Source organism: Thermobia domestica, chromosome 8 (assembly GCF_964235325.1).
Source record: "Thermobia domestica chromosome 8, izTheDome1.hap1.1, whole genome shotgun sequence".
Classification (NCBI taxonomy): domain Eukaryota; kingdom Metazoa; phylum Arthropoda; class Insecta; order Zygentoma; family Lepismatidae; genus Thermobia; species Thermobia domestica.
In genome coordinates this window covers 266502682-266529529 of record NC_137461.1, presented here as the reverse complement: position 1 = coordinate 266529529, position 26848 = coordinate 266502682, and the positions used below count along the sequence as shown (strand labels likewise).

General features: G+C 36.4%; 1 protein-coding gene across 1 annotated transcript in view; it reads left to right on the top strand.

Moving 5' to 3' along the window:
- LOC145692013 (inter-alpha-trypsin inhibitor heavy chain H4-like) overlaps positions 1–26848 on the top strand; it is a 226891-nt gene that overhangs the window by 129477 nt on the left and 70566 nt on the right. Inside the window, exons 6-9 of the mRNA XM_081767311.1 lie at positions 842–1017; positions 5679–5879; positions 17060–17222; positions 23028–23425. Coding sequence (XP_081623437.1) covers positions 842–1017; positions 5679–5879; positions 17060–17222; positions 23028–23425 — 938 coding nt within the window. The remainder of the gene's footprint in view (positions 1–841; positions 1018–5678; positions 5880–17059; positions 17223–23027; positions 23426–26848) is intronic.

The window sequence follows — 26848 nt, the reverse complement described above, 5'->3', positions numbered from 1 at the left end:
CTCATTATAATTTTCATACTTATTATTCTTTTCCTACGAAATTTACCACACGTATACATTTCCCGATTATACACATAGTATCAGTATTAAAAGTACCCTGCAAAATCATTATCAAATTATATTCTTACAAGAAGACCGTTATAGATATGAGACAATCATTTTGGATATGAGTGTACATATTAAATAAGCAAATATGTATGGCATTATCTTTATTGTTTTGTTTCTATTGGCAACCGGACCTTACAAAATAGCCTTCGTATATATATACCAACTTTAAATTCGTTTTTCTCGTGAGTCCCAGAGATCTTTCAAAATAATTTCGTTGAATTTAGAGTCCTCAACAACGACAACAACAACATGAAAAATTTAGTCTGCACACTCGTGACGAGAGTGATGTCCAGCGCGTGTTGGTATTTTGTCCAGCGCGTGAATTTAGCGTCCTCGAAATAGTAGGTATATAAATAGCATTTAGAATTGTATACAAGCGTTGGCAATTTTTACCTTTTTTGGCTGAGAAAGATAAGTGGCACAGAAACCAACATGATTGAATAGAATATTTCGTTAGTACTCTAAAAATTGTTATTGTTTTTGAGTGGTTTACAGTTGATAAATGTTATATATACCTGTAGTTAGAAAGCGTTACTAGTGAAAGGAACAGTATGTTACGCGCCAGTTGAAGTAAATATTTTGCCCTGATTTGTGTTCTTTATTTTGGAAAGACACTTTATTTGTTACGACTTAGCGAAAACTCATGAGTAGACCAAAAATTTCCGATCAATATATATATGATTCTGTCGTTTCTAGAGTTGAGTGTGAATATTCATAACTTTTCTTCTTACAGCTAATAACTATGCGAAAATAAATTATAGACCAGGAGATAAAGAAGCCATTGTAGAACTCACGTTGACTCCAGAGGCACAGGCAAGCTTGACTTCAAAGGGGAATCCCGAGGATGGAAACCTTGGAATATTCACTGTTCTATACGATCTCGATAACAGAATTGAAAACCAAGTTCTAGTAAGTCTTCGCATATTTATTTATTTATTTATTTATTTATTTACTTAATTTGCCCCAACTTACTAACATTTGACTCTGATAGTTTTGGATAATTATCTGTAATCACCAATGTTGCTCATGAGAGGAAACGAAACCAGAAATAACATTTTCTTTGTATTGTGTCGTAAATTTTGTAAAGGGCTCGTCTCGTGCCGATTCTTGAAAAGCTGTTCTCGTCACGTTTATGCCGTATGCCGTAATTTATGCACACAATTTATGCCCTAACTCTTTTTCCTAATTTCACCTAGAAGTTATCCGAATCCTTCCGAGTCACAAGGGTTCAGGGGGTAGAGCGTCCTTCCTCTTATGCGTGAAGTCTCGGCTTCGATCCCAGCTCGCTTTATGATTGACAAGCACCGTGTACGTGTGTTTTCTCGGGATTATCCCGTTTCCACCTACTTTCTTCATTACACTATTTCATTCATTCTTATTAACACCGTCTTCTTTAGCCTACACGGTATAATCGTGGGACATAAAACAGAAAGATTTTTATTTCATTTCCTTCCGCGTCGGGAGAGGTCCGCGAAATGTATGGTATAACAACATACATTGTGTAATTAATTGCGTGTCTTCTAAAGGTTAATAAATGCTCTCCGTTATGTCCGTATACTCATTTTATCAATTTATCGTTTTTTTATACTAAATAAGATGTAAAACTAAATCACTATTTGAGATGGATTATTACTATGGTGCCCACAAAACTAGTAACATTTTTTCGTCTCGTCTCGTCTTGATTTTTGTTTCAAATTTTGATTCTCATTTAGACTCTCGTCTCGTTTTCAAGACAAGAGTCGAGACATCGAGACGAATCGAGACGTCGAGACAAGAATCGAGACATCGAGACAAGAATCGATAAATTTCTCATGGCGGGAGCAACTAAACATCATTATCTAATACATTTTCTCATTGATTTTAGTTTTATTCGTAAATGAACATATTTCTGTGAAATTCTCTGTTCTCTCTTCACACAGTTTAAAATGGGAATTCGAAAAACACTTAAAAAATGCATCGATCGTTTGTATTTCTTTTGTTATTGATTCTTCTGAAGGGAAAAGGTTTCTATTTCGTAAAACACAGAAATAAATGGAAAAGAAATTTGAATCTCTGAATATGTCCTTATGGCTGGAAACAAACGGTCTTCTGCTTGAAATAACTAATGGCTAAACAAAACCAAAACAAACTATTTATTTCTCTCGAACTTGTGTATTAAATTTATCGTAGCTAGTGTAATGTTAGCTACTCATATTTGATTTCTATTTCTTTGTTTTCTTTCAATACAAACTAATTTTACCTCAAAATAATCAACGCTAAGGAAAACTAAACAGTTTAAAATATGGTTTTCAAGGTCTGTTCTTAAAGTAAGGAGTCAGGTCGGGCGTTATGCGCATGTGCATTTGATCAGGAAGCCGAGGCGGAGAAAGGTGGAGAAACTCTTAGCTTAACCACACGACAACAGAGCTCAGTTCGCTTCGAACAGTTTAAGCGAGTGGGCAGGCTTCAGAGCGTATCCTTCTTAAATCGCTGCGTTACGTGGACAATGGAGCGAACATTGGAGCAGCGCTACACTATGGAGATTTGCTTTAAACTAAAGAAATGCATTACCAAGAAAGCATACGGTAGCAATACATTATGCAGAGTTTAAAATGGCACTACACCTTTAGAGACAACCGATGAACTGTCCGGACATCCGTCGTCGATGGTTATGAATGTTATTATTAATTATGTGCATATTTTATTGAACAATGGTCAACGTTTAAGTGTCGTTATGTTTGCAGAAAGAGTAGACATTCATGAAATACAAGTTTATTAAATTATAACTGAACATTTTCAAATTGCAGAAAATGTGCGCAAAATTCGAGCCGAAAAATTTGAACTCTGCTCAAATGAGGGCCCGAATGACTGTTTCAGTCGAATTGATGCTACAACTCAAAAGTGACCGCAATATTCTAACTCAAGTTATTACTGGAAATGAAACGTACTGTTTCAATATGACACAGAAAGAAAAAGACAAAGCTCAGAGCGGGACACCAGTCAATCTCCGCCTCTGCAGAAGGCACGGATTTCCAACTCCAAAGTGAAAATCATGTTAATTGTGTTCCATGACTACAAAAGAATCCTTCCGAAAAGAATGTATTCCCTCCTTGAAGACGGTAAAAGCAAGTTTGTACGTAGAAATCCTCCAGAAATTGGATAAAAGTGTCGTGTGTTCATCCAGAGGTCGCGACATAATGGATTCTGCACCACCGCACACATGTCGCCCACTGTTATGGGATTTTTGACCGGAAAAGCATAACCACATTTTCTCAGCCCGCATAAAGCCGCACACTCACTATTTTAATTTACTTCTTCTTGTTTCCGAGGTTGGAAAGCGTTTCGAAAGTTTGGAATATTTTTCCTTTAAAAATGTTTTACTTGTCCAATCTTCTTTCTTAGTTGAATCTATCTGCTTTAAACGTTCAGACGTTGCTTTTACCTATAAAAAAAAACATGTATTAGAAAATACTATATTGAAGAATCAGACTGGTTGTCACATAATTTTTAAGTATTCGCAAGAATCGAGGAATAAGTATTTCAGCTTTCGATTTTTCTCGAATTAATAAAAGAACCTGGACAGTTTCAGTGTACGAGCGACACTGTTATGAGCGAGTGTATGAGCGAGTAACACTTATTTCACTGTTAGAAGAAAGGACATGTAGGGTAAACATGTTGTTTCATATTCTTTCTAACAGTAATAGAGCATAGATTTCCCATATCCGAAATTAAAAACCTTAACACCTGATAAAAAGTGACATTATATTCATAGTTAAGCACTTAGTCCTTTCTAAAATATTCAGGGTGGACAGGTTATATAAATTCGTGATTGTCCTAGCTAAACCGAAAGGTCTAAAGAACCCTAAAAGTTTTGCAAAACTGATATCAATTTTAAAATTTAATCAAATAATACAAACACTCTCAATTTTTATTCACAGCTACCGTTCACTCACATCCACACACTTTTCAGAAAAGTACTGCATATTTTATACAAAATGTATATATTATCTACCTTACAAAGGTACTGCTAATTATGCAGAGAATTGCTCTCAATGGCTGTACGTAATGCATACTTATACAATTGTTATCGAAGTCCAACTTCATCATCAACAGTAGGATTCCACAACAAGTTTCGGTTTCATTGCTGGTCTCCTTACAAGAAAGTTCTATCTTCTTTCTTATGCCTCTATTGCAACTGTTAGTTGTAAAAACAACTCATTTACAGCCTTAATAATAATAAACATACACGAAAGACGTCAAGGTATAAAGTTAATGTCCTTACATATAGTTTTAAGAACAACATCTATCTTTAAATTTATTTTTATACTGAAACCGGATAAAGCAGAAATATACTACAACTTATTGTTTCAATACTGAATCATCATAATTTTGAATCATTACGCAGTTTTATAATGTGTAACAAGAAATATTTTTTGAGATTCGTAACTGTTAAGATATGTATATACTAGCACATTCGTCGATCTTCGCACGAGGAGAATACGTTTCATTTTGGACATAAAGGGCAATGGGGGATGAATTTATATTTAAACGCCATGAAAGTGTCACTGTTTGTCTCAGTGACCCGTAATCGACACTAATTTCGGTCATTTTTGGTCATTTTTATACAGCTCCCCATCCTCCAAGTTGCGGGGCTGAATTTCGATTTAAGCAGCACCGAAAGTGTAACTTTTCATTTCAGCGACCCCGTAACTAAGGGTTCAAAACTACTGTCGGTCATTTTCGATAATTTTTGAGTTCCTACCACTCTCCAAAGTTGCATCGTCAAAGTGAAATGATAAAAGCAACCCAGGCTTGAGCCTCATCTATATTGAAAATTTGACTGAGATCGGTCGTTTGGTTTAACGGTTGTTAAGTTACAATGATAGTTACTTCCATATATATATATATAAAGAGAGAGAGAGAGAGAGATTTTTATGTGTCTCCCACTAGTCCCCCTTCCTTGCGTTGCACCATCAAAATGAAATGATAAGAAACATTCCAGGCTCAGACCTCATCTATGTTGAAAATTTCATCGAGATACGTCGGGTAGTTCAAGAGTTATTGAGTTTTATTTTTATATATCTCCCCTCCCGCCTCCTCCCAAAAGTTTTACCAACATAATGTAATAATGAAAATCTCCCTACGCCGGAACGTCATTTATGTTGAAAACTTTGGTTGCAATCGGTAGCGTGGTTCTAGAGTTATTAAGTGACAAACATAGACACTTTCATTTATATATATTTACATTGATTTTTATGTCCCACACTCGTTTCTCTCCCATACGTTGTGCCATCAAAGTGAAATGATATAAACCATCCCAGTCTTGAACCTCATCCATGTTGAAAATTTCACCGAGATCTGTCGGATGGTTCAAGAGTTATTAAATTTTACATATTTTTATATATCTCTCCCTTCCTCGCGCTTCCCTAAGTTGCACCGTCAAAGTGAAATGATACAAAAAACATATCAGACCCAAACCTCATCTATGTGAAAAATTTGGTCGAGATCGGTCGCATGATTCAAGAGTTATTAAATCACAAGTATAATCACTATCAATTATATTATTCCTTCTTTTTCTCCGTTCTTTTCAGATAAGTGGAAACTATTTTGTTCACTTTTTTACGCCTCACAGTATACCAAAATTTTCTCAGCATCTAATTATAATTATCGATGTAAGTTCGACGATGACAGCTGGAATGTTAATCCAAATGAAGGAGACGATAAAACAGCTACTGGACAGCCTTCAACATACGGATTACTTTAGTATTATCAAATTTTCAACGTATGTTGTGGTAAGTATATTTATTCGACAATACCTAGATATTATAATTTTCGGCTAATAAGTCTCATAATAAACTACCTTTCTACATAAAGTAAAACTCTTAATCATTTGCCATGCATATTTTCGAATTAGCTATTCTTTAAATCTTTAGAAAACGTAATTATTTTTTGTATTACGTTATGACTTCATAATGACATATGAGATTTCTCTTCCGTCATGTTTCATGAGAAACCATACTCGTTAAAAAGTGAAAGGTAACAAGTATATTTCTTTTTAAAAACTGATGTCTAGTATAAAGGCTCTAATGCTAATACAGACTTACCCATTGATGACTTCGCATACAACTGAAAAAGTAATTAGGAAAATTATGAAAAAATAGAAGAAATTATAGACAGGGAGAAGAGGGGGTATTTGTAATGGGAAATTTGTATGTAGTTGAGGAAGAAAAACAGGAAAGAAGTGTCGTAAGCAAATATGGTTTAGGCGAAGGGAATGAAAGGGGAGAGGGACTAGTCAATTTCTGTAGACTTAAATTACTAGTAAGTGGGTGGGAACATGTAGTTCGATCATTACAAGAGAACATTATATACCTGGAAATCCTCAATAGACAGCCGAAGATATCAGATTGACTATGTTATCATTCAGAACAGGTATCTGAATAGTTTGAAGAACGCGAATACTCTGCACAGCGCTATTTTCCCTGGTCCTAACTTTGTGCTGTTCGAAGTGGATTTTCACACACAATTTCACGTTTGCTCGTTGTTCTAACTTGCTGTCCATGATGAAGTAGCAGACATAATAACACATCTTCTAATATTATACGATGTATGATAAGTTGTTGACACAGTTTTCTTCAACGATTATGATCATGCATGAATAAATAAATAGTTAAGGGTCCACAGCTGGCCAGAAACTCACGGCAATTGTTCCATTATCCAGGCGATGAAAGTGAATCTGAAAAAGTAGGGGGACGGTAGGTAGCGGCATGAGGTAACGCCGCCCCTCTACCTATCTTTCCTTATTGTTTTTGTTTTTAGGAAAGGGGAAAAACGTACATATTTTGGAGGTATGAGGATGGTGTTCCCCGGCGTTCTCCCTCCCTTTTACCCCTGGCATTATCCCTAAAAATCCAGAAAATATACTGAACACAGAGTCTACGGGAACATACTTCGTAATGACTTCATTCTAAAGCAATGTCTTGGCTACAATTTATACATACTGAATATTTGGACACCTGATGCTATCAATTTCTGTAAGGTTGATGCTTACTTTATATATCGATCACAGTGAAGTCTACTTTGGAGGGACACATCTGAATAGTTTGCATGTAGCCGACTGAATTATTATTAAGATTCCGATGCTACTATTATACACTGAGTGATCACTGAATTGCAACCACCCCTCAACAGAAGAAAGTGTGGCCAGTAGCCGAGCTGATTACATGACCACCCCGACTGGTAGCATTGCAGAGAATAAACACACTCGAGGTTACATGCTGGCAGACAGCACACTGTTATAATGGGAGGTGGGCATTATTTATTCTCATTCCGATAGGACATAATTGTGGGTATCCGAGCAATAGGTGCATCAAAACCCAGACAGCACCACTTGTTGGATGCGCCTGTTCCTGTGTAATGAAAATGTGCAAGGATTGAGAAGCAAATGGGATAACAGTCTCCAATAAAGGGAACTATAGATGCATATGAAAGTTCAAAACGTGGGGCGAGCGTTTAGTGAAACGGTTTGTGGAAACGAAACGAACCATCAGTGTCCGGGAATTACATAACCAATATAATGGTGGATGTACAGCACCAATATCCCACTCAATTATATTGGCACGCATGAAGTTCCACAGCAAACGACCAACTCATCAGCCACTTCTTATGACTCGTCACCGTCGACTTTGTCGCGCTTGGGCATAGGAATGCGCTAATTGGACCGTGAATGATTGAAAAAGGGTATATTGGTTCGATAAATCATGGTTTGTGATACTACTCCCTGACGGGTTTGTGCATGTATGGCGCCAACAGAACGAAACTAATGATCCCTTGTGCATGATGCTTACTCTACAGGCAGGTTGGGGCGGGTGTATGGTTTGGGGATGCTTCTGCAGGCATGGACTGGTGCCGTTGATGTATATGGACTACAGTGTGATGTCCATTGTGTATCGGCAGATGTTACGAGATCACGTACACCCTACAATGAAAAACTTCTATCCACACGAACATGGCATTTTCCAGGATGACAATACGCTCTGCTACCAAGCTAGGACTGTACTTGCTTGGCTTAAGGAACATTCCACGGAGCTGCAGCATGTGAATTGACCCTCTAACTCACCGGATCTTAGTACTTTAGAAGATTTATGAGATATTGTGGAACGAGCTCTTGTATCCTGACTCCTGTACTAACATCTGGGCTTATTAGGATGTCATCAGCAACATATGGTGTCAGATCCCATATATATATATATATATATATATATATATATATATATATATATGTGTGTGTGGAAACATATCAGCAACTACAAGAATCCTTCAGGGTCCTGTCCAGACCGTCATCTAAGCAGAAGACGGACGAACAAAGTATTAGGTAGGTTGTCGCAATTCAGAGAGCACACTATGTAAATCTGTGATTTAATGATTAAAAACTCGTCTACGATGACAGTTGGTAAAAGTTCGTCTCTTACCCATGTTTACGTGAGATGCGTAGCAGGTTGATTAAATTGCAACATATATTCAAGCATTCGTAAAAGACCGTCGTAGGACTACAGTACGCCACCAATATATAGGGGACCGCAACCAGGAGAATTTAAAGAATCATTGATATCAGCATCCTGAACCAGAAATCCAAGTCTACGAGTCATTGTTGATCCTTTATGATCCATGGAAATGACGTGGCTGTAGCAACAAGATATGTATATTGTGTTGAATTATTCATTTGTCCGTTTGGACTTTAGAGTCCTCTTCTTCACCAAGGTTAGACGATACAACTACAGTTCAAATTATAATTTGAACACCTGAAATGTATTAAAATTAAAGGCTTTCCAACCGAAAATTGATCTCTTCGTCTCGTGCAGCAAAGATGTACGCACTAACGACTAGACCAGCGGAAAGGACTGCACTCTTTACATTACTAACATTAATTATATATTTAATTTTTAAGGAGTTAGTTTAATTATGTAATGAGATTAGCATTTTAAACAGTTTACAGCTCGCCTACTATTCAGCAACTTCATATAGCGTAATTGTTAATCGATAACTCTATAACCACGATTAATAATAAAATTGAATTCAGAAAACCTTTTTATTTTTATATTGCAAGCTATGCATGTATGTGTGTCTTTAAGAGATACTGTAAGAGAGAGAATTCGTCATATACCAAAGTGTGCATTGACAAAGTGTCTTACAGATCCGCTCCCTTTTGTGGTTATTTACAATATTAATTTTACTTCTGAAAATACCTAATTTACTTTGTATATAGTGTTTCAAAATATCACCATATAACATGTTAAAAAGTCAAATATTTAGGAGCTATTTATGCTGAGAGATCGGATTTCAAATTCACTTTTTGTCAATAAAAAAGGAGCTCTTAGCTTCTTGTAAATAAATGTGTAATGAAATTAATCTGTATATGGTAACTCTCAAGAGCGCCGATCCTGGGGGGCCGAGGTCCCCCCTAAAGCTCATGTAGTACCCCTCATTTTATTTGTAAATTTGCAATATTAGGCATAATTTGAATGCAATTTGTCTTAAAATCATCATATATCCTTTCTGCATCTGAATGACCCCTCCCCCAAATTTACAGAGAAATTGGTGCCCTTGGTAACTCTCGTCATATTTAAGCTGGCAAAATCGACGAAATATGTTGCAAGAGAATTTGCTATGTCATTAAGGCTCGAGTTTGTAGGAATGGAAGTAGTTTTCTATTGGGAAGCCGCTAAAAGATTTTTCCTCGCATCTGAAAATTTTCGTGTTACTAAATTATAAGTATTACAAATTCACTGCCTTTTTGCCGTTATTTACAAGGTTACTTCTATTTCGTAATATATATGCCAAACAGGAAAAGCACTATAGCCTTCTTTCCTGTTAAATTACAAGAATTATCTGCCTTTCATGAGAAGAAACCACATTTCTAGGGGTGCACGTCATGAACAACAGTGAAACAACTTTCAATTATTTTAGTTGGCATAAAGAAGTGAAATTTCAGATATGAGGACAAAGTGTATTTAAGTAATTACGCTACTAGAGAAATGCTTTTTATAAAAGATTGCTTTGTGCATTACAGTGAATAGGATACGTGAAGGGCTGATTCTCCAAACAAGATACAAATTTGAACCTAATGAAGTCAAAAATTTGTCAAGGACTGTTGCTGTTTTGGTATTCGTGTGATTTTCGTTCACTGTACTGTGTATTCACATACCAACATGAATACGACATACTCACAAAAGAAAATAGTTGTTACTGGTATCGTAAATATAATGGGCAGAGACAACTGGAAGATTTGAATTTGTATGGAGAATACGTGCTGCCATTCTGTTCAATCTTTATGACGTAGCATCAAATCAAACTCAGTTGACAGCATAGCTCCAGTTCACTTGCCTTTACCTCATGACCATGTCATCTGATCCTCACTTCATTTGATCTATTCTTAATACACAAGTCGAAAAATCCAGGATCCCAGATCGCCTTGGTGACTGGAAATAGGAACTAGCTATCTTGACGTTAGTAATCCCAGGTATTATCAACCAGTTGTTCTGATTTTTGTGAGATGCTAATACAAAAACAAGTTATAGCAAATTCATCATAAATTCAATCTTTCCAATTTACCCTAACCTTAACACGAATGGTCAAAGGACCTTGATCCATCCAGAAAAATGGGCGATCGGCATTTGAGTGCTCAAATGACAAGATATGTGAATGAAAATGAAATGAAATCTTTGAGCTTTACGTCCCACGGTTATGCCGCTTAGGCTAAAGGAGACGGTGATTATGAGAAACGAATGAAATGGTGGAATGAAGAAAGTGGGAGGAAACGGGAGAACCCCGAGGAAACCCACGCACACGGTGTTTGTCCACCACAAAGTTCACTTGGCGGGAACTGGGATCGAACGCGGGACCCCAAGCACCAGAGGTAAACGCTCTACCACTGAGCCACCGCGGCCCCAAGATATGTGAATGGATATAAAATTCGCATTGCTAATGTAAAACTTCACTTTCATTGCCTTCAATTGCTGTTACTGTGAATTTGAGGGATCATCTATAGACTGAACCAAGTTTGTAATTTTTGTATCATAAACTATAATTTAAGACCAAACACGTAGCCTTACTTATCATATTGGATTTTGATTCTTGTAGTGCGTAGCACTTCGGTCAGAAGAAAATTTGCCAAGCCCTGCCCTAATCTGATTTCACATGCGTGAGGTTGAAGCTACCTGAAATAAAGTGATTTGGCGAAGATGAACATCAATGATTGAAACAAATCGTCGCATGAGGACCAGAGGAACGTAACTCCATTTTCATAGGTTTACAGGAGAGAGAAAAAGAAGTGATTTTAAAAGAAAAAAATAAAAAATATTAAGATTGTAAAAATATTGTTGAATAGTAATCAAGGCATTACAAAATGAGTTTCAATACTACATGAATGACATAATAGCTAACCAAAATAGTAATTCATTTTCGAGCTACACACTATTGAAATGAGATACGTTTCTCTGACTCTGAGCAGATTGCTTTAAAGGAATTGTTCTTGTGGGCATACGCTTAGCAAATTATAATAGCCTACAGTTTTCTTATTACGAGCTCTAACTAGAAAGACTAAACATTGACATCTAAATGTTAAAATAGCACCACTAAACACTAAATAAACATTTAATCACATCACCATCATTATTATTACACGCACTGCAGGGATGACGTGGGTCAAGGAAAACTTAATCCACGACCGACTGACCTACCACTCATCGTGTTTCACGACCCACTTTGACTCATTATGACCCACTCTGGCGCACCACTCACCGTGATTCATACTGATCCACCACCCACCGAAACCCATTGTCATCAACTTTGACCCATGATCCATGCTCTCCTTTCCACTGACTAAAGAGTTTATACCTGTAATAAAAGAAGGTTGTGAAATTATTATTAATCGCCGTTTGAATTTCTACGGTCAATCGCTCAAGCATCGCTTTACTACAATACTGATGGATTTGACCTTTACGATATAAAATGGTAAAGTGTTTGTCATGGGCCAAATTACGATGAATTTCGATTTAATTAACATATATAGTTATTTCCTTGTTGAATTACAGGTACTTTTCAGTGGAAAATAGGATGAAATTTGAAAGTCTCAAAACTCAAGTTAAAGTAGTCGAACGTAAAGACAAAAAAAAAAACTTTAAAATTTTCCATACAATTAAGCATACCGTACAAATTTAAAATTTCCATGTAAGCTTACAACATAAATTGTACGTATATTTTTCTCACAACTCTATGATTGATTGCCTTGTGCTCTCAACGCTCTACCAGTATATAATAAACACAAGCTTCAGCAATTATTATAATAGAAAGCAGTTAAAATGCGAAGCACTGTAGTTCTTGTTTCTCAATTCTATTTCAAATGTGGCTGATCCGGACCATTAAACTTAGTTATCTATTTAATAGATAGATGATATGTCAGATCAGCATACGAAACTTAAGTATTCGTCAATAAATTCTTAGAATTCTGACCAATGCTTTACAAGGGATACATTTTTTCAGAGTTCAGGATTTTTATTGCTAAACATTAAAGATAACTAAGAATAGATAAATAAAAAACTTATTAGTTATTATATAAAAATACTAACTTCCTACCATAGAATACTAGATAATTTCGAAAAATATTTCTGCATTTCAATAAAATTAATTTTGAAAATATTTCAAAGGCATATGCTTCCCCTAAAGAAAATGCATTTCACTTACAGAAACCTTGTTTTGTGTGAGTTGCGTCTTAAAACTTTGTAAAAAAAATTCAATCATCTTGTACCACGATGAATCTATTTACTTTATACAGTCTTAATCTAACTAATTCCAATGGGTATTAGGACATGATCCAATCACCATTCGGTACTTCAAATGTACTTAAGTATCACAAAGTTCCAAACTAGGAGGTAAATAATTTTAAAAAATTCAAGAAAATAGGCAAATCGATTCTAAGACTCAGGAGACAGGATTATCAATTACTTCCATATACCCTATGCTTAATAAAAAAAGATTTACGTATTCAACTGATTACAATTTCTAACCTATTCCACTCCTTATTCATGGTGAGAAGAAAGTGTACATAAGAGGTGATCCTACGTATAAAAAATCCAGAACACGGCTTCTATTCAGGGATAAGGAATGACTGGGATCATTGGAATCATTGTTGAATTCTTTCGGATCGATTGCCCCATCAGTTCCCTGAGTCGTGTTTTGGTAATAGAGTGCTTCAAACTAGAAGCCGTATTCTAGATTTTGTTGCATGAGCTGTCCTGTTTCCTTTCATGCATAGAAACACTTAGTACAGCCACGTACTCTATCTACAGCCGGAATAGTTTTTTCCATTACTTTTATACGAAACAATCTTCAAGAATTTCAATAAGAGAGTCATTTTTGTAACACGTTTTAACGACAACAGTCAGACACGTACCCAGGAATTCATTTCGAGGAGGGTTCAATGCTTTAGGGGACTCCCAAATTCAGAATGAGTGTACATTTTACACGTGTCGAGAATTTTGCGTAACATTGTAGTACCGGTAAGCCTATATTTAAAAAAATATCGGTATTTCAAAGAAGGGGAACTTGACAGCAGTATGAAGCAAATGAAATTATGGTTAATCTAGTTTCGTAATCTTTCTTACCTGTTTCTCCTAGTATTGTCTCCTTTGGATTAGTTGCCTTTCTTTTCCTCCTGGGTCTAGGGCTGTCATCATCTGATGTTGATGATAAAGATTCCGGGTCTGCACCTGGTACATAGTCATCACTTGAACATGAACTCAAAAGATTTTCATGTACTATACCATTAGATTCAGTGATTTCTTCACCCGATTTGTTGGCGTTATTCAATTCTGTCGTTGATGGTAACGATCCCGGATCAGCAATAGGCACATAACTATTACTCGAACACGAACACAAAAGATCTTGTTTGTTTTCTGTGCAGACTCAAAGTTGTCTTCTCCCGTTTTCTCGGTGTTATTGAATTTGATTAAGCGTACGGTCACAGTGCATCAGATTTTTCACTCTGGCGATTATGGCCGACTGGTCGGTCACCCGCGTCTGCCTACTGCTTGGTCACACTGCAACCTATCCGTCGTCAGTCCGTCTTCTTGTGGGATACAATATGGACGAGGAATTCCTGCTATTAGAAAATCCTGTGTTAAAAATATTACTTTTACAGGAAGATAGGACCGAATATGTAATTACTATTTTTCAAGAAAGAGAGAAATATGGCGAGTTTCACACGCTATTTCCAAAGTTGGTGGAGCAGGCACAGAAGTTTCTTCAGTACTTCAGAATGGAACAGGATAAATTTTGGCACATTTTACAGAAGATCCGAGGACGCATAGAAAAGCAAAGTAATTTTCGAAAATGTATATCAGCAGAAGAACGACTTGCTGTAACATGTAAATAGGAGTCTCAATACTTGCGATGAGTTGCAAACCACCCGCTAGTCTTGCGTAGCCTGACGACAAAAACAAAATAATTTGTTTCCGATCGGTGGTCGGTAGAAGTCGGGAGAAGTCGCCAGATCATGCTGGCGCCAGTCTGACCACGTACACTTCTCTCAATGTATTTGTTTATTTCACTAATGTCGTCAGAGTATGTCAGACGAAAAAATCGGTGAAAGTCGGATCCACTGTGACCATAGTCTAACTCGAGAACTCTTCTTGCCCTCGAAATCATTTTGCAATTCATAAACGAACTGTGAGGGACGACGTGCTAGTCAGCACCACACTTCATTCGCTACTCCCTTGTTTTTTGTCGTTTTTCCTAGAGCTAAAAAAACTACTATAAAATCAAAAGTCGGCAACAAAAGGCTGTCTAAAAATAACTTGCATTGTAGCAGACTACTACTTGACAATTTGCACATTTTGCTAGGGAGTAAAAAGTGAATCGGCATTTCAGTTTGTTTATGCAATAATTATTTAATAGTTTATTTACTTGCTTTTAAAATAACGAAACAACAGTGTACTTTTAGCATAAAATTTACCTCAGCTTAAAGCAATGTTACTCACTAAAACGTATTTTTGAAAATTCATCTGAGTTCTCGACTCAGAGAAACGTATGAGCCAATACGTCTCTTTGGTCCTGAAAATTGAATGACTTCTTTTCAGACAGAAGAACGTATTGGCTGTTACGCTCCTCTGGCTCTAAGATCAATTCGTAAATGAGATATATGTTACTGCTTTTTAACGACAAGGAGAAGAGATAGAGTTACGGCGATTTGTCACCAAGTGGGTCTTTCAAAATTATATAGATATATAAAGAAAAACGAAAATCCGATTTTTGGACTGAATTCCATCTGGTTCTCATATGACGAAATATACTTGCCTTCTTCCTGCCTATTCTTGAGAAGTTCTGGAAGCCTCCCGAGTGGACTTTTGTTTGGATAATTGAAAAGAAGTTCTCTGAGGAAACACGGTCTCCCCGTATTTCAAGGCCCAGAGAAACAAATTAGGTTATATTTCACGGGTTGGACAAATTTAAAACATCATTTACTACCAACTTGTTGACAAACTTGATGTAGTAAATTTTCACTACAATGCTACCACATAATAATTATTAGCCCAAAAAATTATTGCTTAAAGATCTGCCAAGAATATTTAAGGATTTAAACTGGAATCGTATTAATCCTTGCAGCAAATACAATAATCCCAACTTTGAGGAATTGTTGGCTAACCAACTGCCAATATTGGCCCTATGTTTCAATTGTCTGTTTTACTGAGCATTTGCCAACAAACTCAATTGCCAATGTTTGCCCTACGTTGTGATTGGTCGCTTTGCTGAGCATTGCTAATAACTTTAATTGCTAATGTTGGTCACATGTTGTAATTGGTTGCTTTGCCCAGCATTTGCCAACCGAGTGAATTGCAAACGTTATCCCAACGTTACAATTGGTCTTTTTCCTGATTATTTGCCAACCAACTCAATTGCCAACGTTGGGCATATGTTGTATTAGTTCACTTTGTCGAACATTTGGCTGTAAATTCAATTGCCAACGTTGCCTATATGTTGTAATTGACCGCTTTTGCCCAGTATTTGCCTACGAACTCAATTGCCAAAGTTGGTTATATGTTGTAATCGGACACTTTATCGAACACTTACCTTCAAACTCAATTGCCAACGTTGGTCATACTTTCGTAATTGGTCGCCTTTGCCCAGCAGTAACCAATTAAGTCAATAACCAACGTTGACCCTAGACCCTAAGTTATAATTCGTTGCTTTTCCCGAGCATTTGCCAACCAAGTCAATTCCGAGCGTAACATCTACGAAGAAAGTCAAGCTGTGATTGTAAGTGCGAAGTCGAAACTGTTGGGTAAAGATAGGCTAGATGTTGATTGGTTTACATGATACTTCAAAATATATTGTACCAGCATTTTATTTTTAAACTTTTCTTCGCGATTACCCTACATAGAACCTACGATTTGTACCTTGGTAGATAGTTATTCACTCTATATTACATTGCACTTGTTTCTCAAGCAATCACGATACTTTAAATCGAACCACAACACATACGAAGATGAAATAATATCGGTTGCGTCATAATCCAACAACTAAATTCGATGTTTATCACCCAGTCGGAAACGCGTTGGTCTTTCCATGTAAAGAGTTACGTGACTTAGGGTCTTATTCCGTACCAGATTTCGCGAAAATTGTGTAGGGTAAAGATACTCAAAACTTCCGAAAATCAATTATAAGATCTATGCCTATTATTGTAAATAAAAACGCAGATTTTCCATTGCTTTGACACAAACCGTTTCCGAATAAGTTCCATAGTTGAACACCAAATCTAGAGAAGATGATGTTCTTAATTTCCAATAAATAGGCACTGGAAATACAATGTCATGGTAGATTAAGCTCATATAGAAAACTGTTTATAATATATTTGACGTTAGATAACAGTCTTAATATTATGAATTGACTAAACAACTATTTTTCATTCTCTTTTTAGGAATGGGATCTTTTATTCCCTAATGATATAGATTCAGGACTCTACTCATATCCTTGTCCAGACCCAGCTATTGCTACCCTAACAAATCCCAATATTTATCCAGCGCATGGAGATTTTATAGAAAAAGCAAAGGAATATGTTGAAATGCTTGAAATTGAGAAAGGTTTGCTTTATTCCTTATTTGTTTCTACATTTTAAAATAGGAAATATTATATCACACGTATCTATTTAGGTTCCATAAAATTGCTTAATTGATTGGTTCATATGGAATCTATTATTTCCTTTTAACATCGAGGTCGTATGACACGTGGATCTACAGTAAAACGTGATGTTCTAAGAACATGAACTCGCTTCTGAAATCGATCGCAGGTCTCCTGTGTAAAAGTTGCATTTGCCCTTATCACATGATTTGCAATTACGTCCTTCGCAAGCGGCGAGGCTATATGTGCAGGATGTTATCCCATCAGGAATTCAACCTGGTATATTACATACCAAAGCCACGCTTTCTATTTATTAGACTAACAAAGCTTCGAAGCCAGCAGCATTTACGTGATATCATTCATCATAGTTTTTTTTTAAATAGCTTTCTTTTAGAATACTTAAGGTGTTAATTTTGAAAAAAAAAATTCGCACATAAAAAATCAACAACGCTAACACTTTCTGACCAGCTTAATTAATACACTTATTTGTTAATACTAAAATACAGTGTTACATTTTGAATAACTTAACGATCACGACAGACAACCTTAAGTTATTGAGACTGTAAGTGCTAGTTATTTATGTAATAAGTTGCAGAGTCGTAAGGGATAGAGAAAAATATCAATTCAAAATATACATACGTGGGTCAGTCAGAAAGTTAGCTGCACTCTTCCGTAAATATTTTCGGTCAAAGGCTATTTTGATGATACTGTATTTCAACATTGCAGCTGTATCGTGTGACGTAGAGGCTTTCATGAACTAAGTGGAGATGTTCAGTCGTAAACTTGTCTAGACAACTGCAAGAGGCGTCCAAATTGGAAATGCGTGCAGTGATTCGTTTTTTGTGGGCGAAAAGGTGTAACTCTACTGAAATTTATCGGGAGTTGCATGAAGTGTATGGTGAAAATGCAATGTCAAGTCAAGCTATCGCGAAAGCGTACAACATATTTGAGAACGGACGTACAGATATTGACGATGCTGAGCACGAGGGAAGACCATCAACTGCGACAAATCCGGAAATCGCTGTTCGCGTGAATGAATGCATTCTTGCAAACAGACGAAGAAGACGAAAGATGAACTTTCAAAGCGACGAAACCACTCGGATAACGGGGTGAAAGCTGTAGCCACAGAACGTTTATCGAGCATTGGACGGAATTTCTTTGCAGAAGGCGTAAAAAAAACTTGTACCATGCCTCGACAAATACTTAGATAACGTACATAATTACGTTGAAAAGTAGATTGTAAATGGAACTTTACTATACAGATAAAGTTATTGTAAACTTTCTATCCTGTTTTATTTTCTTAAGCAATACAACTAACTTTCTGACTGACCCACGTATATTGCGTTCCACTTTATAAGAGAATATTCAGGTGGAAGTTTGTTCTGTTAAGCTGGTGGTTCCACTAAACGAATCAACAGTGTTGTAATCACTAGATATTTGTCTCAAGTATCTTCACATTGGCATGTATGTCTTATACCTGCCGGAACCAGATTTAAAAGTGCCGGGGAACGCAGGGGGACGAAGTCCTCTCTCTTCGAAAAAATATCTGTCGCGTCCCCCCACTTTCTCATAAAATTACAATGGGCAAAGATACGCAAGTGGTACGGCGTGACCGTCTTGCGTCCCCCTACCTTTCAAAATTCACTTTTACCCCTAGCCGGAACATAACATTACTTTTTTAAAAATGAGTTGCAACATTTTTATTATTTAAATGGTTCAATATCCTGGCTATTATGCGTGGGAAGAACTTGTAACTTTGAGTTGAAATACAGAGCTCAGTTGGCCACAGATGATTTTGATTGTTTTACTTCAAGGATGTTATAAATAGAGGATCTGCCCATATGTATTTTCATCCTATTAAATCGGTGAAGCCAAAAAGCAACCGAGCATCGGCACGTCTGATTGGCTACTCTAGTTTCTACCATCGTCTGGTTGGCTACTTTCGTTTCCGCCACGATTGCTGGCTCAAAACATTGCGATCCTATTGGGCAGAGTGGGCAGAGTAGGGGTGGCAAAACTGTGACGTATTGCTTCAAGATTTTGTTGTAAGGGCAGATCCTCTATTTTATAAGATCCTTGTTTTACTTCCACTTGTTTATAAAACTATAAAGAAGTTCACAGAGAAGTAGGTAGCCAGTTCAGGAGAGGAAAAAGACTGTACAGTCTGTAGGTATATTCTTAATTATTGGCTTTCTTGTTTACTGATTCTGATGGAGGTATACCTAGAATCAACGACTAACAGGTGGATAAGAAACTGTAGTTTGGAGTCAATTATGTGAAGTTGTACCAATCTTGAATCACCAGCTTATTTATTGTATGTTTCAGCTCATTATTTAATTCATTCCCTTTTTTATTATAAACTACCTACCCTTACGATTTTACGTTATCGCAAATTATGGCTAGTAAATTTATTAAAGTAAAACTTTGGCTAGCGTTTGAGGAGGATATCAACCACACAGTACTTACATGATTGAACTGTGCTAATCTAACAAAACACTAACAACTCTTAGGTTGCAAATTTGATTAAAGAAAATAGAATATTTATTAACGAGATCGTAAACTATATTATAAGCCTGTATAACATATAAATATATAATGAAATAAGAAGAAAAAAGCGACAATGTAAGTTTACTGATTGTGTGGGCCCTGCTCACAATGATATTAAGTTAATATAACATGCTCAGAAGGTAATAAAATGATCCGACAGAAATACCTCCTCTGTTTCAGAAGCAAATATTCTAAAGTTAAATCCTAGAAAGTGATACGGTGATTGTCGTTTCATTTTTGGAAAGTACACATGATGTCGTCTTACATCAGCGTGTTTTAAGCAAAACGTTATTCAATTTATGACCTCCATTATTGATATAAAGAGAAAAGTGCCATGCACGCTCCGTTGTTACTGGCAGTGACAATTTCTCAGGTTTCTGCGGGAGATGTTTCAATACTCTGGAGAGGGAAAATAGTATTACGAAAATAGTGGGAATTCACATTGACTACGATCGGATATATGTTCCCGGGAGGAATTCCGCTAGTCCGGAGGGGAAATTTTCCCCCGAGCTACCCCCTAAAATCGTCACTACTTACTAGCGACCCGATATTTCTTTTATATATATACTAATCATTAGAAAGGCAACGTTTACTATCGACGACCCTAAGATTTATAGGACCTTATGCAGAGTCGTTCTGCCGTGTGATTAGTACCGTACCAGTGATGGATAAATTCCCGGGAAGAAATTTTTCGGGACTATTCCCTAGGAAGATTCCTGTGAAGATTCCCAAAATGGGAATTTTTCCGGGACTTTATGTACAATCACGAAGAAAATTGCATTCTATTACTATATTATGATTTCAAAGTTAATTTCGTTTTTTTATCACAGTATATTATTACAGTAGTCTCCAGAGGATTCCTTAAAATGTATATTCTGAATGGTACTGTGTTACTTTATTAATATTTTATTATAGTAAAGAGTACGCACAAATGTATATTTACTTACATGTTCTATGAAAGTAAATACAGTATGTGAAAGAAATGGTATAATAAGTCCACATATTTTTACACCGCTAAACAGTTTAAATTTGTAAGTCGATTTTCTAAACTTCAGTCTACTATTGATATTATAAACATATTAAATGTTTAAATGTTACAAACAAATTAGATTGGATAACGGCCAGAAGACACATGTCTCACTATTTTATCAACATTTCTGCCCACGTATTTATGTTCAAAACATTTGCAAGATACTGACTTATCTTTATAATTTAGCACGTAACATTGCCACACACAACATTTGTTCCTACCTGTTCTCGAAATTTCATGCGTAATTCACATGTGAGAGAAGTTCGAGACCGACGTCTACTACTAACGATCGTTCGGAGTGTATTAACTCTATTTCATCTCTATTTCTACATAATTGCTACATTACTTTACAACTGGTTCCTTTACATCATTTGTAAATTAGTACTTTGCTACTTTCTAGTGCAAATGGAAATGAAACTAATAAATCATATGATTAGTTAGTACAATCAACTAATTTTATTTTATTTAACCTCCAAATTATTTAAAGCCTAGAAGTAAATCATAATAAATGAAAATAAAGTAATTAGTCATACGGTTCTTATAATTTGGAAGATAAAATAAAGAAATGGAAATAAATTCCTTCCCGGGAATTTATATGCCAGGAGAAAAAGCCCAGGAATATTCGCATTTTTATTTTCCTTCCCACCGGGAATATTCCCACTGCCCATCACTATACCGTACTAAAGAGTTCAACTAACATATGTTTCCTGCAGTAGCCAGGCCTTTAGTATGACGTTACTCATACGTCAAAAGGATTTTGAATAAAGGAGATATTGTCTATCATGTCGTCATTGAAAGAATATTGTGTCTTTCTTTTTGAAGAGATTATCAAAAGTGATGGGTCGCCAGTAACAACGTAACGTGCATTTCTCATGCGCTTCGCGCTTTGTATTAATAATGGAAAAAAATGAAATGAAATCTTTGAGTTTTACGTCCCACGATTATGCCGGTTAGGCTAAAGGAGACGGTGATGATGAAAAATTAATGAAACGGTGGAATGAAGAAAGTGGGAGGAAACGGGAGAACCCCGAGAAAACCCACGCACACGGTGTTCGTCCACCACAAGCTTCACTTGGCGGGAGCAGGGTTTGAACCCGGGACCCCATGCACTAGAGGTAAACACTCTACCACTGAGCCACCGCGGCCCTATTAATAATGGAGGCTATTCCTTTCATAGAGTAAGGATATAGTATAAGAAGAATCAGCTGCTCTTCACGCTGAAACCAAGTTATGTGAGTGAAGACTTTGGCGCCACCACTCAAAGAAATTGTGTACTACGAACTGCTAAAAGCAAGAACGAATGAAATCATTCAGAGCGCATGATTCTGATAGAATTAGCCAATGATATAATTATCTACTGCCAGTAGCAGACAAAGCAGTTAGTTACGACTCTAGCCGGCAGTAATGCTGATATCACTTTCGTTGCATTGTGGAAAAGTTTGAATTTCAATTGGGTATATACTAGTGGTGGGCACAAAACCAGTTTTCGGTTTCCGGTTTTAGAAAAAATGAAACCGATTCTTGAAAATGTTCAAAAAACCGGGCTTCGGTTTTCTACAAAACCGTTTCGGCTTTCTTGAAACCTGTTCTGTTTTTCACCGGATCAGGTCCGGTTTTCTTCGAAACTAGTTCTATTTCTGACCAGAATAGTGCTTCGTTGTTCTCCGGAAACCTATTTCGTTTCCACAGAAATAAGTTTTGTGTGTTTTCCAAAACAGTTTTTACCGAAACCAGTTTCGGTGAAAACCGAACCATTTTTTTTTAGAAAATCGAAACCGGTTTCGATGTAAAACCGAACCGGCTTTGGAGAAAACCGACATGTCGGTTCTTCAGATTTCGGTTATTCTAGAAACTGGTTTCCGTTTTTTATAAAAAAAAAACGGTTTTGCCCATCCCTAGTATATACGGAGTGGTGCATCAGGGTGATGAGTGATTCTTTTGAGTGGTGTTTTGTTTAAAACACATTAACATAAAACGACATTATGTGTATTTACTACAAATAAGAAGACTTTTGTTATGGTTTCTTTGCATTTTATTTTATTGGCTTCCAATTTTTTGGAATTGAACAGCTTCTCAAACAGGAGAGTTCACCCTACGTCATACTTAGTTGTGACTTAATAAAATAATCAAATTAATCAATAGTTCAGGTAAATTATTCTTGATTAATATCTTTAATATATTAACATTCCAGGTTCTAATCTATTTGGAGCTATTATGAGAGGAATAGAATTAGCAAAACAAACTGTAAATATACATTATATCAATGCAACGATGATGAATACCAAAGTTCCAGAACCTATTATAGTTTTATTATCTGCTGGACGTCCGAACAAAGGAGAAGAAATATATCCAGAAACTATTACAAAAATTGTTACCCGTAAAAATATGGACCTCCAGATATCCATTTATTGTATTACATTTGGAGAAGAAGGAGATTTTGATTTCTTAACAAAATTAGCTGTAAATAATTATGGGTCAGCTTACAGGATATATGAATCTAGAGATATTGTCTTGCAGTTGCAACCTTTTTATATTGATACGGCTCTGCCTATGCTGATAGACGTAACATTCAACTACTATGAGAGGCAGGTAAGTAAACGGTAATTACTGCCATGTTTACCATGGCACAGGTTTAGTAAAACTAATTGATATTTTGAACCATGTAAACATTTAAACTTTTGGACATCTATCCACACAACAAAAGATACAGAAACTTCTATTTAGACACAGTAGGCTACTGTACAATAACCGACAGTCTTTGAACACCTCCAGATGACACATGATCACCCCTTGTAGATATTGTGTTGTCCAAGATGCCCCAGATGTATGTACAAATTATGTAAAATGTATGCCATCACTTTGTTTTCGAACTGTTGCCGAGAAGGACTGTTTTAAATGTATCATACTAGATATCGGTACTGTTTTTACAGAAGTAACGCTTTTGGACACGCGAAGCATACTTTATAAACACTATTTCAACCATTTCCCCCATTTTAACCATCTTTGGCTCACGAAATCTATATTGTTTCAGTAAATATTCTGATTTGTATAGTTTATTCAATTAGCTTCAGTTTCGTAGTATTAAATTATTCGTAGCAAGAGTGGATGCTAGAATGATCAACACAACATCAAATAGGTATAGCGTTCATGAAACATTGGATGTGAGAATTGAGGTAAGATGAGTTACACTATACAAAGAATAAATAGAACGTCGGGGCGCTGTCTCAATTTAGGTAAACATAGCTTTGTAAAATTTTACGGGAAAGTATGTTGTTTTATTTAAGAGAACTAATGTATGGAAGTTTTAGAAGCTTGTGATAATTGGAAATGAGGAGCTGCAATCCAGACAAAGTGGCCATAAGTGAGCACCCGTAGGAACAAGGCTTTATAGGTATTTAATGAGGAATTCGGGATGAAGACTCTAAATTATGTTTCAGATGGTTAAGTCGAAGGTAAGCTTTTGCGCTTATATCCTGTAGATGTGCTTTCCATATAAGGTGTCAGTCTAATGTAAATCCCAAGTATTTGACTTTTAGAAAGTAAAAGACGGGTGTCGTCAACTGTGAGATTCAATAAAGATGAATTGCGGTGAACTTTGGAGCGTTTATTAGGTGGTAGTTCTGTAGTTTGAGTTCTCTGGCATTGATCTTAATTCGTCATTTATCACACCAGAGGACAAATGCATCTATCCCCTCTTGTAATGCTGTGTTAAGTTGGTGAACAGTGCGGCCGACTGTAAGATAGACTGTATCATCAGCGTCTTGAAATAAATGAATGTTCGCAAGACGTGGAGGCAGGGAAAGAGAGAAGAGCAATGAGGTACATCTGGATATAGAAAGATGAGATGTGAGGATTGTTGATTGATGAAAAAGTACGCGATGCATCCACACAATAAACTACAAATGAACCTATGTATGCGAGAGAAAGGCGAAAATAGAGTAACTTAGAGAGAAGTTTTTGGTATCAAACTTTATCAAATGCCTTTCTCAGATCAAAAAGGACCAGGCAAGATGGTTTTGCCGTATTGTATTAATTAGTGATGTAGTTTAGAAGACGCATGAGCTGATCATTGATGCTGACTTGTGGACAGAATCCTGCTTGGCGTATCGGCAGAAGATTGTATCGTGAAAGATCGAGATGAAGACGTTGTACTATTATTTTTTCAAGACTTTTAGTGAAATTCGGGGTGAGCTGAATCGGACGCCAAGAGGTTTCTGTGGCTTGGTAAGGAGGTTTCTGTGGCTTAAGAAACGTAAGAACTTTAGACGTTTTCCATTGAGTAGATATATAGCTGGTGCGGAGAATAAAAGTATAAATGAGGGTGAGAAGATTGAACAGAATGGACGAGCTTTCTTTCACATGTCGACACGAGACGTTATCGATTCCTGGAGCGCCATTTCGTTTGCATGTAACCACATCCGTGATTTCAGCAGGAGTGTATAAAGACCCAACCTTTTATATTTTAAAAATAAGCAATACTTTTATTTGAGAGCGAAAGTAAAATTTTATGAAGAAAATAAACTTATATAACTGTGCTCCTGGAGTATTTTTATACCTCAATAAGGTATTATTACCGAAAATATCATAAGGATATCTGGACACCCATCACATGCACAAACATTGCACAATGAAATTACATTGAACACCAAAAATATCTGCATATAACAAGAAAATGTACGTTGCTGAAAAGAGGCCGTGGGGTATTTAAATACCCCATAAGTACAGTTAAGTGCTAGAGTCACTACAACTGAAGTGGGCAGTGGAATGAAGCGAATACTGTTCAGATTACGGCGAGATGACAACGTCGCAAAATAATGTTGTTTAGAAATCACCATTGTTGTCATTATTGCCAATGTAGCTATTCTATGGTTAAATCTAGCCATTTTCACATTCTGTTTAGACAGTAAAAATGTAGTTTGGCTATTGAACCTAATCTTTGCCAATCTACAGTCATAATTGCAATCTTATACCCGTTGTGTCTTTAGCAGCAATTAACTTCTTTCGTCCACTAAAACTTCTTCAAATATATATAAACGAAACGTGATTTCCTTTTGTTTTCAGTATGCTTATATTTTTATTTTACAATGTATCTTATGCACCTTACTTGTAGTATGCTCGCCTAGGTGTGTTGACTTCGGATTCTTTTCCTTCCTATAGACACGAGTAATTTCAATACAGGGTAGTCACTATTTCCCGTTACAGTTGAAAATAAGTAACACAAACCACTTAACGTACGTAAATAACTACACAGTAAGAAGTGAATGACATGAACAACCATACTTTCGGGGAGTCTTATTGAGATAGGAAACATTAAATGTCCAAAGGATTAGTCTGTCCACTGTCATTCTCATGAGAAAAGATAATACGCCGCCAGGTTCTGTGCGACATTTTGCGGAGCATTGCACATCTAACTTGAGTGAAAGCTTGTTTCACAGCTTTGACAATTTGGGCAGTGGTATTGTGACGGTTTTGTGCAACGAAGCCCTTTATGAATCATCAAAGTGCATTATACAAGGTAGTGAGGTCTGGGCTTCTTGGTGGCCAGGTAAGTGTAATTGGAAGTATCAGCCATCATTCACAAAATCTGAAACAATAGAAAACCTTACATTAACATTTATAGAAGGGTAACGAGAAAATTTACATTGGCAGTTATCAAGAGTAAACGTTAAACCTGACATTAGCATTTATCATGGAGTAACGGGAAACCTTACATTAGCATTTATCATGGGGTAACGGGAAACCTTACATTAGCATTTATCATGGAGTAACGGGAAATCTTACATTAGCATTTATGAAGGGGTAACGGGACTTTGTGGCCATCCTGTAGGTTGTTAAATTGCATATTAGCGTTTCGAGGATATTTTGTGGATAGGACTGCGTACTGTATATTTAATGTTGGATTAAACCAATATTGCACCAATGTATTGGTAACGTTGCCGCAAGAATTGGGAACGGAAGAACTAACACAAGGGATGTTTAATATATTAGGCATTAACGCGAGCTAAGTATTCT